The 14,424-nt window shown below is 37.7% G+C and overlaps 1 protein-coding gene and 1 pseudogene across 1 annotated transcript; one reads left to right on the top strand and one right to left on the bottom strand.

Moving 5' to 3' along the window:
* Positions 1-2,236: 2,236 nt before the first annotated feature.
* Positions 2,237-12,146, bottom strand: LOC124157503 (DNA-dependent metalloprotease SPRTN). The gene is made up of 6 exons (XM_046532243.1): positions 11,742-12,146; positions 11,461-11,569; positions 11,247-11,366; positions 10,762-10,832; positions 6,056-6,234; positions 2,237-4,141 (listed from the first exon to the last, which is right to left on the bottom strand). The coding sequence occupies exons 1-6, from the start codon at positions 12,017-12,019 to the stop codon at positions 2,982-2,984; spliced, it is 1,917 nt and encodes a 638-aa protein (XP_046388199.1). The 5' UTR covers positions 12,020-12,146; the 3' UTR covers positions 2,237-2,981.
* LOC124158309 lies at positions 8,411-8,522 on the top strand (annotated as a pseudogene).
* Positions 12,147-14,424: the final 2,278 nt, after the last annotated feature.

Below are 14,424 nucleotides of genomic sequence, written 5' to 3'. Positions count from 1 at the left end.
TTTTGATCTTTTGACGGCCTTTCATTGCCTTCCCATCTTTCTATCTCACCTTCCGATCCAACAAACAACCTCTGCATAACATTCACATAAGTCATGGTATCCATATACCATCAGCTAGAACCTTTGGTTTTGAAAAGTTAAATATTCATCGCCATGTGTGGAGCTAATTCAAAATATTAATGTCCGAGTACAGTGACCCAGTTTTTTTAAATTGGAAAGTACTATTTTCATGAATAGCTTCCTCTGAGGTGCTCTCTCCCTTTCATTCGTCTCCAGGGAACTGATACATAGGTAGAAGGAGAATTTTACCTTCTGCTACAATTTTCCTTCCTTCTGCTGACCAAGCCTTCCATTTATCGCCATTTCTAACATTAATGGACCATTATCATCTAGATGTATTTGATTAAATTCATATTCTCAAGGGGTAGATCAAGAACTATATCCTGGTGTTATGGACTCTTTAAGTATTGTTGATTCTTACTATGGGTCTAATTTATAATGGATTCACTAGCTATTCGTTTTCTAGAAACAAAAGGGTGCTGGATTTTTGTCTGACAATTGGCTAGTTTCTTTCATCAAAGAAATAAGAATACATAATTTGCAGCTTTTGGCCCACCATGCATGTAATAATAGTCACTAAATTATTTGTATGAAGAAATCCTGAATTAATTGGAAATTTTATGTAATTAATTAGCTCATTCAAGAAATCTCAGATTAATGGCAATGGGTGAATTCAGTCACAATTTACTGACACTTGGCGAGTGTACTGAATGCAACAGTTGTCAGCATGATGTGCACTTGTTTGCCTCTCCTATGCTCGGTGGTGGTCAGAAGTGAGTTTGATGTTTCTATGCTCACTAAACTGGTGACTGCTGGATGCTGTGACTTCAGTCTCATGACGTTCGAGTGCTCACTTGCTCAATGCACTAAATGTTGCATTCGTGAATGTGATGTCATCTACTATCTATTTCATCATTCATTCAGTTAATTCTTCTCACATGTAATTTTTCCTCTAGTTCTTTTCGCTAATACTACCATGAAATTTCTGCCAAAATTTCTGTTGTCTGTGAAACTGAAAAGTATTTGGAGAGCAGGTTCTATTAGGTGTAGATTGGTTTGGTTATACAAGGAAGTTAGCCTCATGGCATCAGAACCCCCGTTGAAAATAGTATCTTTACTCAGTTTGATTTGATACAAGCTCCTGTGACAATATTTTGAGAACCTAGCATCCATTCTTCCATCATCACCCTTCCACCAGGAGCTTAGCATCTCAGTGTGTTGTCCGTGAGGGACTGGCATGTTTGAGATCAGGTTTCTCTTAAATTTTGGTGGCTGCACAACAGGCCAACGTGCACTGAGAAGAGCTTGATTTGCTGTAAATTCTTGAATTTCCCTCCATCGTTTCCAGTAAAACTAATATTGCATGTTTTTACTGATATAATCTTGTGGAAACATTTTTTTATCATTTTATTGACATTGCATATGTTCTATGTAACAGTTGTACAGGTAAGTAAGGCTGTATTGTATTTTTTTCCCTGGAACATGTCCCTTTTTTCTGTAAGAAACCTGAGTTAGGAAACTCTAAAAGCTATTTTCTATGGTGAACTAGATTATATGGAAACAGTCAAGGAGTGTGTCCATTTATTCCACAGAACTGATCAGATAGTGCAACAGTTCCCCGCAGATAAGACGATATCCATAGAATTGGTTATGTTGTTTAAAAAACATTTTACCTGAAAATCTAGCTAGGTATCTTATTATCACTCACGCTTTTGATAAGTAAAATAATTTTCATCGCCGAGCATTGTAACTTAACATTCGGAAATATTGTTCAGGCATAAGCTGCATTTGCTTCAGAATTCTTAGGATCATAACATAACTATTTAATATCTTTAAAGTACAAATTCCCACTGCAATTGAAAAGAAGTTAGCATCAAGCAATGGTGGTGATAGCATGCAGTGAAAAGAAACCGAACACTATCAGTATGCATTTCCTCGTTGACCTTCCAATCCGGCATACTTAGACCTGGGTGAAGTCAACCCTTACCTATCCAAACCAACCTGGTTGAAGCACCCAGTGAATGATAATGCTACTTTACTTAAAGACAAAATTCAAGTTTTAAAATGTCTTGTGGAATGGGTAATCATTGTGAAACCTTCAGTTCTTTTGTAGGTGTCCAAGTACATACAGCATTAGCTAGCAGGTTATACACATCTAATAATAGTAATCAAACCATTAAGATAAAATATTTATTCTCAATTGAATAAAACTCTGATAATTTAAGAACAGAAAATTTTCCACAAAGTACATGAATCATTTAGATCAAGCATCAGAAATTTTGCAAACACAAGTTGAATTAATAAAACATACTAAGCAATCATGTCAATCAGTATTTTGAAATGCCAATCATTTAAATATGAGTGTAAACAAAGAAATCATGTATGAGAAGGGAAAAACTACAATACGCACAATAATAACATCTAATCCAAATTCATTTCAGATTAGAAAAGACTGCAGGCAATTAGGTACATACATTTAACATTTGATGAGGCTGTTTCAAATGCTTGTGAGCACAGAATTTATTCACACCATGAATCATGGATAATGAGATTTTGATATTTTTTAAATGACTCATTCTTTATCTTTCAGGTAATATTAACATGAAGAATATTTAGGACATGAAAGAGGATGAAAATGAAAAAAATAAGACAATAATTTAAGAAAATTTCCACCTTTTTGATAGGTGGAATAAACTTTCATAAAAATCTTTAAACTTGTAATCATGGATTATAAGGTTTAAAAAAAACTGATAATCTTAAAAAATACTCCATTTCAGCACACTGTACTTCCAGATGTGGGGCAGAATGATATAAAAAGCATTTACTCTTCTTTGTATTTGACACTGAGCAATAACACTGTTCAAGTTTTCCCTGAAAATATCACAAGTACATATAGCAATTACAAATCGCAGGACAACATATCAACTCCACTCTTCCTCACCACCATCAACAAATGACATTGATGAGAGGCAAATGTCTAAATGTAGACCTAGAGAGCTGCCATTAAGTGATTGCCCACAAATGGGGCAAGATTGGCTATGCCCATCATCTTCTGACACGTGACCACTGTCATCTTCCTGGCTAGGGCCTTCATGATCTATTTGGCTATCACAGATATGCTCGCAACTGTTCAGATGTTGGTCGAATTCGCATTCTTTGATTTTGCGGCGACACCCAGGGCACTCAAGGTACCAGGACTCACTGTCTCTGTTCACAGGGATAGGAGGGCTTAGACATATTACGTCATTGCTTGATGATTTTGACTGACCCGAAATGCAAGCATCCAAGTGGTCATTTATTGTGGCCTCATTTTGGAGACTATTACACACAGGACACACCACCTCCTTCCCTATAATGGAAGATGGAGCAGAGGATGAAGATGATGAGGCCATACTGCTGGCAGGAGATGGTAGGTGTGCCTTTCGAGGTTTCTTCACAGGAGAGATGTTATCAAATATGCCATTATTTCTTTTACCTGGGTCCTTTTTTGAACTTGGTGATGCTTTTGTGTTAGAGAGAAAAGACTCTTTGGGGAGAGTTGGACGCTTGACACCAGGATGAGTTGAACGCTGGACACCACTACCACTACCAAGAACTTGTCCTTTTCCACTGAAAGGAACAAAGGGCAGACTAGTACTGGTCTTATCTACGTGGGACACCTTTGGCTTTTCTGTAACAGTAAGTGAGGACACCTGAGAGGACTTATTTCCCAAGAAACCACCAACTGGAGCAGTGGTTTTCCTTTCACCACCAGATTTTGAAGGTGAGAAGTAGCCATGAATTCCTGATTTTGGGGTAGGTTTAATTTCACCCGCAATTGTAGCAGGTGCTTTCCGTTCACCACCAGATTGAGAAGGTGAGAAATAGGTGCCATTTCCTGATTTTGGGGTAGGTTTGATTTCACCCCCAAATGTAACGGGGGTTTTCCGTTTACCGCCAGATTGAGGTGAGAAATAGCTGTTAATTCCCGATTTTGGGGTAGGTTTAATATCACCCCCCACAGTAGAATATCCCTTGGGTTTATCCATCTTCTTTGGCGATATCAAACTTGGGAGGTTATTCTTTGACGATGCTATTTGTCCTGAAAATGTTGAGAATTTAATAAAAATTAGAATTGAAATTTACCAAAATCTAATGTACAACTATTTAAAATAATGCCATCCCCAAATGTGGCAAGTGCAAGTTTCTACTATGGTCAATGTGGTTAGAGAGTGAGAGACTATAAATTATAATCACCCCAAGATCACTCCTCAGAGTTTTACATTGTTTAAATTAGGGATGGTCGGATCGTACCTCGGATCTAAATATCTGCGGATATTGCCCTTCATCAGGTACTTCGGATCCAAATTTCCTGGATCCGTCCATCCCTAGTTTAAATGAAGTAAAATTTTCCTACTATAAATATAGAATGAAAATTTTAAGTACTTCATCAGTAAAATTATATTAATGAAATCCATTTCCATGTCGGCTTCCACAAATATTTCTGCTGTAGCCAGTGATTATTCTGGGTTTCCTTCCGTGTTTTTCCATTTTTGTGGACAATATTTTGCCAACATTCCAGTTGGCTTCCTCAGATCCACTGAAGTGCCGATGCAGAAATTATTCTCCTTTATATACACCCTGTTCGTCACCTTTTTACTGAGGCATGCTCTATTTGGTCGAAAACCATGAAGTCCCATTTCCACGTGCTGGCAAGGGGGAGCCATTCTCACGGTTTAAGTTTCTCGCTATTTTTGCAAGTTCCATTACCTCCATTATGAACCTTGGGTAATAGCAGCCTTCCTTTTTCAATAAAGTGGAGTTGTCGAAATCAATGTCATGGGTAGGTCCACTCCAATGGTGTTCTGCCACTTGTTGTGTTTTTTTACAGCCCTTCTGTGCTCTTGCACATTTCAGCACTCTTGATGTCTGGCTGATGTAGGAGTTGCCACAGTTGTATTTTATCTGGTAGATTCCTCCAAAAATACCTTTTGGGAGGCGGTCTTATGTATTGATGAGGATATTCACCATTTTGGTGATGCATTTGAACCTAGTCCTAATATTATGCACCCAAAGGGCTCTCCGGATTTTTTCCATGGTTCCGGCAAAGCACAGTAGGATGGCATGTGCTCTCTTCTTTTCCTTAGTACGGCTCTCTCTGTCAGTCTTTCTAGAGCTGTCCATCATCTTCTTTTGTTTCAGACGTTGATTTCGACAATGCCACTTTATTGAATAAGGTTAAGCATGTTATTAGGGAGGCAATTATAACCGCAAAAACACTGAGAAACTTAAACTGTGAGGATGGCTATCCCCTTGCCAGCACGTGGAAATGGGTCTTCAAGGATTTTAACCAATCAGAGAACACCTCCACAGAAAAAGCACCAAACAGGGTGTATATTTACGAAACCAAATTCTGCATCCGCACTTCGGTGGACCTGAAGAAGCCAACAGGAATGTTGGCAAAATATTGTCCACGAAAATGGATAAATGTGGAGGGAAAACCGAAAAGAATCACTGCCTAGATTCAAATTCATACCTATGTGTCAATAAGTTATGAAATATGATTTTTACATAAAAAATAACAATTTAATTTCACCTATCTTTGGAGAATGCCCGTGTGTTTGCAATAAATGAACAAGGCATAGCACAAATACATTGCCCCTGAAGCTCTCAGGTACTAACATTGCAGTAGTTGCAATAATAGTGGCATTCGGTTGTTTGTGTGGTCACTCCTGATGTTTCACCTTCAACTCTAATTAATTGTGTTTATATTTAGGTTTGCGAAGTAAGGTTCCTCGTTTCCGATATTCTTCCTGAGTACTTTTCCTTGACAATTCTATTTGCAAGTTTTGTTAATAAGATTTGTGAAGAAACTGTATGTCATCACTCCCAATTTTCTTCGTGAATAATAACCCTGGACAAGTGTGTTAGTAAATAGCATGTTCATTTGAAATGTTGCAAGAAAAGTGAACAACTTATCATGTTCAACTCTCCTCTTTGCAAAAATTTTACATACCATTCCCACTCGCTGTCTTCCCTCCTTTACCCTTCTTGCTCGCGCTGTACCCTTCAGGCTCATGAACTTTTATATAAGTCCCTCCACAGGATGCTTGGTGATCAGCCCACCAGAAATCACTGGGGCCAGGTGCTCTGTTCATAGCACGTCGCACCATACCATAATATGGAGGCCTCTTCCTAAAGCAACACAATTTTATGTCAGTGCCTTCCAGATATTTAATAGTAAAATTGCATATTAAAAAAGTAGAACAGTCATATTTGGTTCATAACTCACAGGGTGTCCACTCCAATACGAAGCAGGTATTTTTTTACTACTTAAGACTTGACAAAGTAATACCAAAACACAAAATCTCAATTCTTTAAAACAATTTGGTAGATAAAAGGGACAAATAAGTCATGAAAAAATTTATCTTCATTCAGCCACTCCAGTAGCATAGCCAGGAGTTCAGAATTTAGGGGAGGGGGAGCCGGGGGTCCAAAACCAGGGGGGAAAATTTTTGAAAAACAGGGTTCTAAGTAATGGGTTTTAAACTAATTTTAACACTTTTCATAATCGAAAAAACTTCATTTGTTAAAGAAATATTTTGTAAATTCATCATTTTTCAATACATATTTTGTTTTCTTTTATGAAGGAAAATAATTTTTTTTATATTTCAGGGGTGGTCCGGACCCATGGACCCCCCCTGGCTATGCCACTGAACCACTCTTATAAGTTAAAAATAAAAATATGCAGAAGTTGCTGCTCACCATTCATGAGTGAACAACGTCATTAGACGAGATCAGATTCATCAACTTGTTCCGAGAGAACCACTTATTGAGGAAAGAAATCACTAACATGAACAAACAACCGACCATATAAGGCTAAAGGGAGAAATCCCGGAGTAGCTGCGAAACAGCTTGCCAGGAGCACGTGATGCCCATAACTTATCTCCAAAAGAGTTAACACCTTGAGTGGGGCATGACGTGATATCACACCATGGTGCGCTATCCCCTGGTGCTGATGACATGATATCACGTCATGTGTACCCTGAGGGTTCCGGCCCTCTGTAAGAGCTCGGTTCAGTTCTATTATGACCTTTTGCACGCCTAAGTTGCTCAGCAGGGATCTAGCAGCTCATTTGTGAAGACTGTTTCAAGCAACCTTTCCTGGGAGGATCGGGAGAAATTTTTTTCTTTTATATTAAGGTAGGCCAATTTCCATTCATTTTCCCCCTGTATTATATGCTATTATTTTTATTTATTTCTATTAATGCGTGATGTGACTAATTTTATGTGAGTTTTATTTTACAAATCATACATATTTAATATGTGGAACTTAATTAGGACTGTTTATTAATTTTATATTCCATTTTTATAATTTTGAGCGAGAACATATATATTTTTTTCCGTCCATCCTTTTTTTTCTTCATGCAGGCCTAGTATTTCTCGAACCTTTATTGTCTGATTTTAATAAGTTTTATTCAATTAATACAGGAAGTACTGTGATTGGTTAAACTTTAATGTAAATTTGAAACTGCCATTACATTTTATTTACCAACGTGACATATCTCTAACTTTTGCACCCTTCCTTTATTTGTCAGTGCAACTCCTGAGCAGGGATCCACAAATGAAGCGGCAATATTATGAGAGTGAAGAAAGTTAATTATGGAAAAAGTGTAAGTTATTTATAACAATTATTGTTGATATACAGTCAGGCCGCATTTTTACCCTCTGATTTCTGGCTTTTTCCATCTACCACAGCACCGTTGTCCTCGTCCTTTTTCTATTACATGTTCCTATCCCTTTCTTTCCTTAACTGTGAATTTGTTTGAAAATATATTCCACCCATAAACATTCTTAATATAATTGCAAATAACTGTTTCCACATTATCCCATGGCGAAGAAGTGATTCTAAGGTTTTGTTTTATAAAACTGCTTTCATCCTCTCGACAACTGTGAAATCAATGGCTTACGGGTGCTCTCAATTCTCAGTCTCACCATTGTAAATATTTAGTTCCGATAGATAGTTTTGTTTCGGGAAATATAATATTTTTTCATGGCATACGATTCATTTTTTCAATAGAATAGTGTAAATAAACCGCCATGTTGTGTTTAAATAAATAAATTAAAATTAACGATCGTAGTGAGGAGGCAATAATGGTAGTGAGGGACGCGGAAAGAAAAACTAAGATAGTCGTGTATTAAGAAAGCTAAGAGATAGACGTGTAATAAAAAGGATCGGGAGAAAAGCTAACATAGTGGTGTATTGAGAGAACTAAAAGAGATACGTGTTCTATAAAGATCATCAGAAAGAAGAAAAGGACGCAAAGAAAAAGGAGGCGACTACGACAGAGAAAGATTGCGGAGGAAGAGACACGGCAGAACTCAAGTCCGTTCGTATAAATCTTTCGCCTTTTACCCAAGATTTCCGTGACGGGAGTCCAGTTGTATGTATAGACAATTTTTGATTGTGCCCTTTGGAACAGAAAAAGAAATTACGCAATATATATTTGTATAATATCAGATTGTAAATTGGGCCCAATAAGTTTCGTTACACTAGGGGCATTACATAAATAAGAAGTAACAATTGATTTCCAAGCACGATGAAATTAGTCTTTCCCTCGCGTAATTAGAAAGAAAATGCCATCATCGCTTTCGATAATCGGGTATGTAATAAGGGGCTTAGATGCTGCAAATCTATTCCTAGCAATACATATTATTGGTTTGCTCGAATAGATATTATTGTGCACCAAATGAAAAAATATTATCATTGCGGTAAACATTTACATAATTTTCAGATTTTTGCAGAATATTCGTAGTAAGAACTGCGATACGTGGCCTAAATGAAGATTTCTTGCAAGATGTTTGCTAGCAAATACTATTATTTCCAGTTTTTATGCATTAATTTCTAACTCGGGTACATCATATTGCACAAATATGTTATTGGCTTGAGTTAAGAAGATGGTAATGAGGAAGTTATGGGTTGATTCTTTCTGTTTCCACATTCATTTTTATTTCGGCACCGGAGTCTCTACCCCAATGACCCAAAAAGAAAACGTGTCAGCAAAATCTTTCCTCATACCTTCCCCATCTTTTTGATGTGCCGATGGCACTCCCAAGAAAGCTATTCCTAGTTCTTACAAGCGGACCAACTAAATATTACTATCACCCCTCGCTTCATCTCCGTACCCCCTTCAACCTTAGAACAGCCGGCAGGAGTGGTGCACGTTAAAAGACACCCTAATACACCGTCGGAAAATAATCTAGAAAGCGGAGTGCCCCATCTCAAGCACCTTCAGCGAAGGGAATACATAATGGTATGTGAAAACAGTTTTTGTTAAATATCTGATGCTTATGGGTAGTCGTATGGAAAGAAAGGTATTGGAGTTGAAAACAAGAAACGAGTAAAGGAATTTGAGACGATAATAGTAGCTTGAGAAGAAAATGTAGAAATTATTCAACATTCAAGAACCCTACCCCGATACTTAGGATTACTACTACAAGGAATATGCCAAAATATCTTGCATGGAATTACCATCCCAATTGAACAGCTGATCACGGTAATTTCTCGTACTTATAATTTGCATTACATCCATCTAAACCAAACATTTCCAGCGGTAGAGGCACAATACCAATGGCGATACCAGTAGTGAATAACAAATTCATTTTTCTCGTATTTTTTTAAATACATCGCGTAGAAAAAAATTGAAAGAAAATGGTGGCGAGGGAAAAAAAGCTGACCTTATGCAACCCGCATCACGTGTATATCCTGCTGTGCGGCTGACGTGATATCACGTCATCAATAAAAAATTCATAGCTAACAAATTAGAGCCAAGAAAATTTTTTCATTATTTTTCCCAGCTCTTTTGTCATCCATGCATGCCTTTTGAACTAAAAAAAGGAAGCCGCACCGGGGGATGATTTTGAGTTTTACATGGTCAGCATTGAAAGTGTTAAGGATGTTGATTTTTTTCCATTAACCGTCAGTGCGAAGGGTTGTCTTTCACTAGAGGTGCTAAATACATCAACTACATAATCAATACAATCCGTGTCAAATACTAAATTAGAGTCTTGAATTGTTGCAGGATAAGAGTGCTTATAAAAAAGGCTTCAATGTAATTGGGTGTCCACTCATTGTGTTTAAAAGGGAATAGAAATTTAAAATACTAAGTGACATCTTTGTTCTCCAAACAATGAGCAAGTATGTACAACCTTATGACAAAAGAAGCAAGCATGAATCCTTTTCAGCATAGTATGTCTTTAGTTTGGAGAGTCATTGTTTGAAATTATTAAATTGTTCTGATTAGGATACATATGCATTAGTTGTATACATATTTATTGGCAACCCATCTAGCTGAGCATATTTTCAAAATAGGAGAAAATAGAAAGTGAGCAGAGCCTTGTAATTGAAGTGGGTCACTTACAACAAAGAGGGGGTTTTGCAGTCAGTGTGAAGGGTTGTCTTTCACTAGAGGTACTAAATACATCAACTACATAATCAATACAATCCATGTCAAATACTAAATTAGAGTCTTGAATTGTTGCAGGATAAGAGTGCTTATAAAAAAGGCTTCAATGTAATTGGGTGTCCACTCATAATGTTACAAGAATAGAATGAACTCTAATGAAGTCACTAGTGATGGTCATCAAATGCTTATACTCTTATAAATCTGATACACTACAGATATGCTGAGAATACAAAACCTTGCTTGCAAAGAAACTTACTGGCACGGTCCTTGACATTTCCACCAATGTTGCTGGTATGACCGCACCTCATCATGGAATGTATGGTACACCTTTAAAGGGATGAAAGTTGAAACGAGAAATCAATAATGTTGTATGAAGATCTGCGTCATTAATTAGAACATTACTATTAGTTACTTTTCCCTGGGGTAACAAATGACTTTAAAATCTAAAATCAATGCCTCGTTATGAAATTAATACTTTTTCCGAAAAAATCTAGAAATTATTCAGAGAAAATTATGACTCTTGCGAATAACATTGCTCCAAATCGTTTGACTCACAAAAGCACCACAGAACTGTTAAGTCCTACGCCAAGAGAAGGCTTGGCTCATTCGTTCACTACTATTGCATTATTCAGAAAAGTATCATCAAATTATTTTAGGATCACACGAGCAGAAACATCGTAAAGAAGCCCACTAATTAGGTGACTTGAGTCGCTGCTTTTGCAACTTGACGAAATACTCAACTGTTATTTTGGTCCCTGCGCTCTTATTTATACGATACATATGCTTGTGAAACTCCGGTCCATGGCCATCACGATCACGGTTGTTGTGAGTGACGAAAAGGTATGCATGTATCATTTCATGCTGTGAATATAAAGTTCAGAGTAAGAGGAAACATATTTTCGCAAAGTCTCAGGTTCACGAGTATCACAGTCAGACAAATCCACGTCATGCTTACCAGTAATGTCTCAATCAAGTCCTTTCTAGGGCGTAGTTTAAGAAGTGGGAGACTTAGGCGAATAGAACACAGGCCACCTCTGCCTTGATAACAGCATATTCCAGCACATCTTAAAAGAAAAGAAATGGAGACATTTGGTTTCAAATTTCGAAGAAAATTACGACCACCCCGCAGCTGACTCTTAAATAAAGTCGATAAATTTTTTAATCTAGAATTTAAATCGTATTGAAATAGTCAACATAACTAGCAAAATAAAATAGTTCGTAAGCATATATCCTTACGATGTCATTCGCGGACTCCACTTCACCTCCACGGCCCGAAGTGTCTTCCAAAAGAATAAATTATCGAAGTGAATAAAAAGGGCGTGTATATCAGGGTTGGGATCTAAATACTCAAGTTTGGGATCTATCAAGTTGATCTTCTCATCCTGGAGAGGCTTAATTGGTGAATCAATAGCCAAACGGATTTTCCCATTTTCTTTTTTTTTCCTCTTCGTGGCCTCTTCATTAAATTGCTTTTGCAGTTGTTTGGCTAGGAATAAATCACGGCTGAAGTTCATCTTCCTTACAAATCATGTGCCCATGTAAATAATACGGCCACTTTTCTTTCAATACTGTCCTCGACCCCGCTCGACCCTCAACGAGAATGTCAGCTGGTATTATAATCTTGCATTCCTTGCTACCACTCGCTACTTCCTTTATTTTCGTAGAGGTTCGCAGCATTGCCAACCTGTAGGAATGGTATTATGAAATTCATCGAAAGTCAATCTGAGATTCTGATGCTAAATGCTCCTTTTAGTGTGAAGATGTTTTATGGTTAACATTAGTGTAAATTATCCAAGGTAGTGCTGAACAATTCATCCATTGATATTCATCTTCATGTCAGAGTAAATATTTTTGACGTTGGCATACAGTACTAACCTTGGGCTAGTTTTCCGCAATTGGCCCATCCAATTGGAAAGCAGCGCGTAATTTCAAAATGTTTTGTCGCAATAAAAATCGTTTTATCGAGAAATTTTTATTTTTGTCACTGAATATATATATTTTGTTTATTGTAAATTATATTTAGCTGTTTTATATTTAAAATATGGTCCAAATCGCAGAAAATGTGGCAATTTGGCTGGATTAATCACACTTTTACTTATTATGAGTTAGGGTTATTTTCACTCTTAGTGGTGCCAGACCTTATGCCTAAAAGGAATGCTATCAGAGTAGTGGCCACTTAATTTACTAAACTTTTAGGTGCGGGGAATTAACATGTAAGTAGCTGTGTTCGGGACACTGCTGGGAAAACGTTCTTTCAACCATCATCTCTTCTTTCCTAGTCTCACAGCCCCTTATTACCTATATGACCCAAACTCTTTCTTTCTTGATAGGGAAAGTTAGCATCCCTCCTTTACAGCCCAAAATTATATCACTCTTACTCTCTATAAGTCATGTTCCATTGCCTCAAGCTACTGACCTTTCTTCTACACCTACGCAGGTTGTACACAAGAGTACCCTCTGCAGTGGCATAACTAGCTTTAACCTATGCTTTGGGGGGGATGAGGGAGCTTTGGGGGGTTGAGGGAGGTTAGTGGGGGCTACCCCCCCCCCAGGAAACGGGGATTTCAGGAAAATTTTTGAAAAATAACATGCCTGAAAATGCATTTTACATCATTTTGTCACTTAAAATTTTACTTTCAGCAGATGCAGTTATTATATATCATCTCCAGACAATATTTTCAAATAATTTATTGATTTCTCTGAGGCTTTGGGGGGGGGGGGGGATACATCCACTCATCCCCCCCCTCCCCATAGTTACGCCACTGACCCTCTGCATGTTCTGGTGGTGTCATGCAGTGCTGTCATGGTGCCGGAACGCCATTTCAGCACTGGTTAACAAAAGACAATAGTCTAATAACACTTATCAATTTTGTTCCCCCAAAATTTCTCTTATATATATTCGTAACCAAAACAAATGAAATTGTAATAAACTCTAAGTACTAACCAGTAATAAAAAAAACACAAAGTAATACACTCTCACCATCTTCATTTTACCTAACCAGGGGCGCCGACTTATAAAAAATATTGGGGGGGCCCATATCGGAGGTCTTGACCCGGGAAGAGGTTAAAATCAAAGTGTGTAGCAGCACCGAAACCGAAACACTACCATGATTCACACCACTTGATTCAGTTAACCTGCTTAACTTTATAATTATTTGTTTCAGCACACACTGTTGAATTTATTTTAAAAGGTAACTATTGTTTAACATGGGAAATAAAAACTACCAATATATTTTTGTGATTTCACAAAGCATAATATAACTTAATTATTTTCTTGAATTATTGAGGGGGCTTCGCCCCCCCAAACGAATCTTTGAGGGGGCTCGGGCCCCCTCAGGCCCCATGGAGTCGGCGCCACCGTACCTAACAATATATATGTTGGCCACCAGGTGAGAGCTCTGGTATTTTGGGAATCAATTTTGAAAAAAAACATGGGAGCAAAAGGGTTAAACGTTTATTTATGGAAAAAAACTTTTGAAGTACACATAAATATTTTTAAGTATGGCATGACATGGGTGTACCCAGCAAGGGGCAGGGGGAGGCAGCTGCCCTCCCCCCCCCCCCCCCCCCCCCCCTAGAAGCAAAACTCGCAAATGTCTTTAAGGAAGATAATATTTTTTCCAGCAAATATTTTTAAAAACTAATGAAGAGCTGTTACAGTTTCCTTAAAATCTTGGTTTCATTCGCCTTTTCCGTGCTTAAATCTTACCTATAACTTGAACAACCGTGGCTTGCCTTTCCTAGTTTTGATCCAGGGCATTATATGCCTTTGTGGCATGACTAGGTCAGATAGAGAGGGGTTCCAACCCCCACAAAATGTTTGGGAGATTCAGTCTACCCCCTGCAAATGAATCCCCCCAGAAATCCAATCACCAATTTCCTCCATGTGAACCCCCAGAAAAAATATCTGGCTACAGTT

Source organism: Ischnura elegans, chromosome 4 (genome assembly GCF_921293095.1).
Source record: "Ischnura elegans chromosome 4, ioIscEleg1.1, whole genome shotgun sequence".
NCBI lineage: Eukaryota > Metazoa > Arthropoda > Insecta > Odonata > Coenagrionidae > Ischnura > Ischnura elegans.
Note: the sequence above shows the minus strand (reverse complement) of the source record. Positions and strands in the feature narration are given on the sequence as shown.

Bases quoted from the DNA above. Each gene is read 5' to 3' on its own strand.
- LOC124157503 (XM_046532243.1), bottom strand. From the start codon at position 12,019: ATGAACTTCAGCCGTGATTTATTCCTAGCCAAACAACTGCAAAAGCAA. The intron at 11,367-11,460 runs GTAAGCATGACG...TTATATTCACAG, and splicing joins ACTTGATTGAGACATTACTG to CATGAAATGATACATGCATA. The intron at 10,833-11,246 runs GTTGAGTATTTC...ATCCCTTTAAAG, and splicing joins GCGCAGGGACCAAAATAACA to GTGTACCATACATTCCATGA.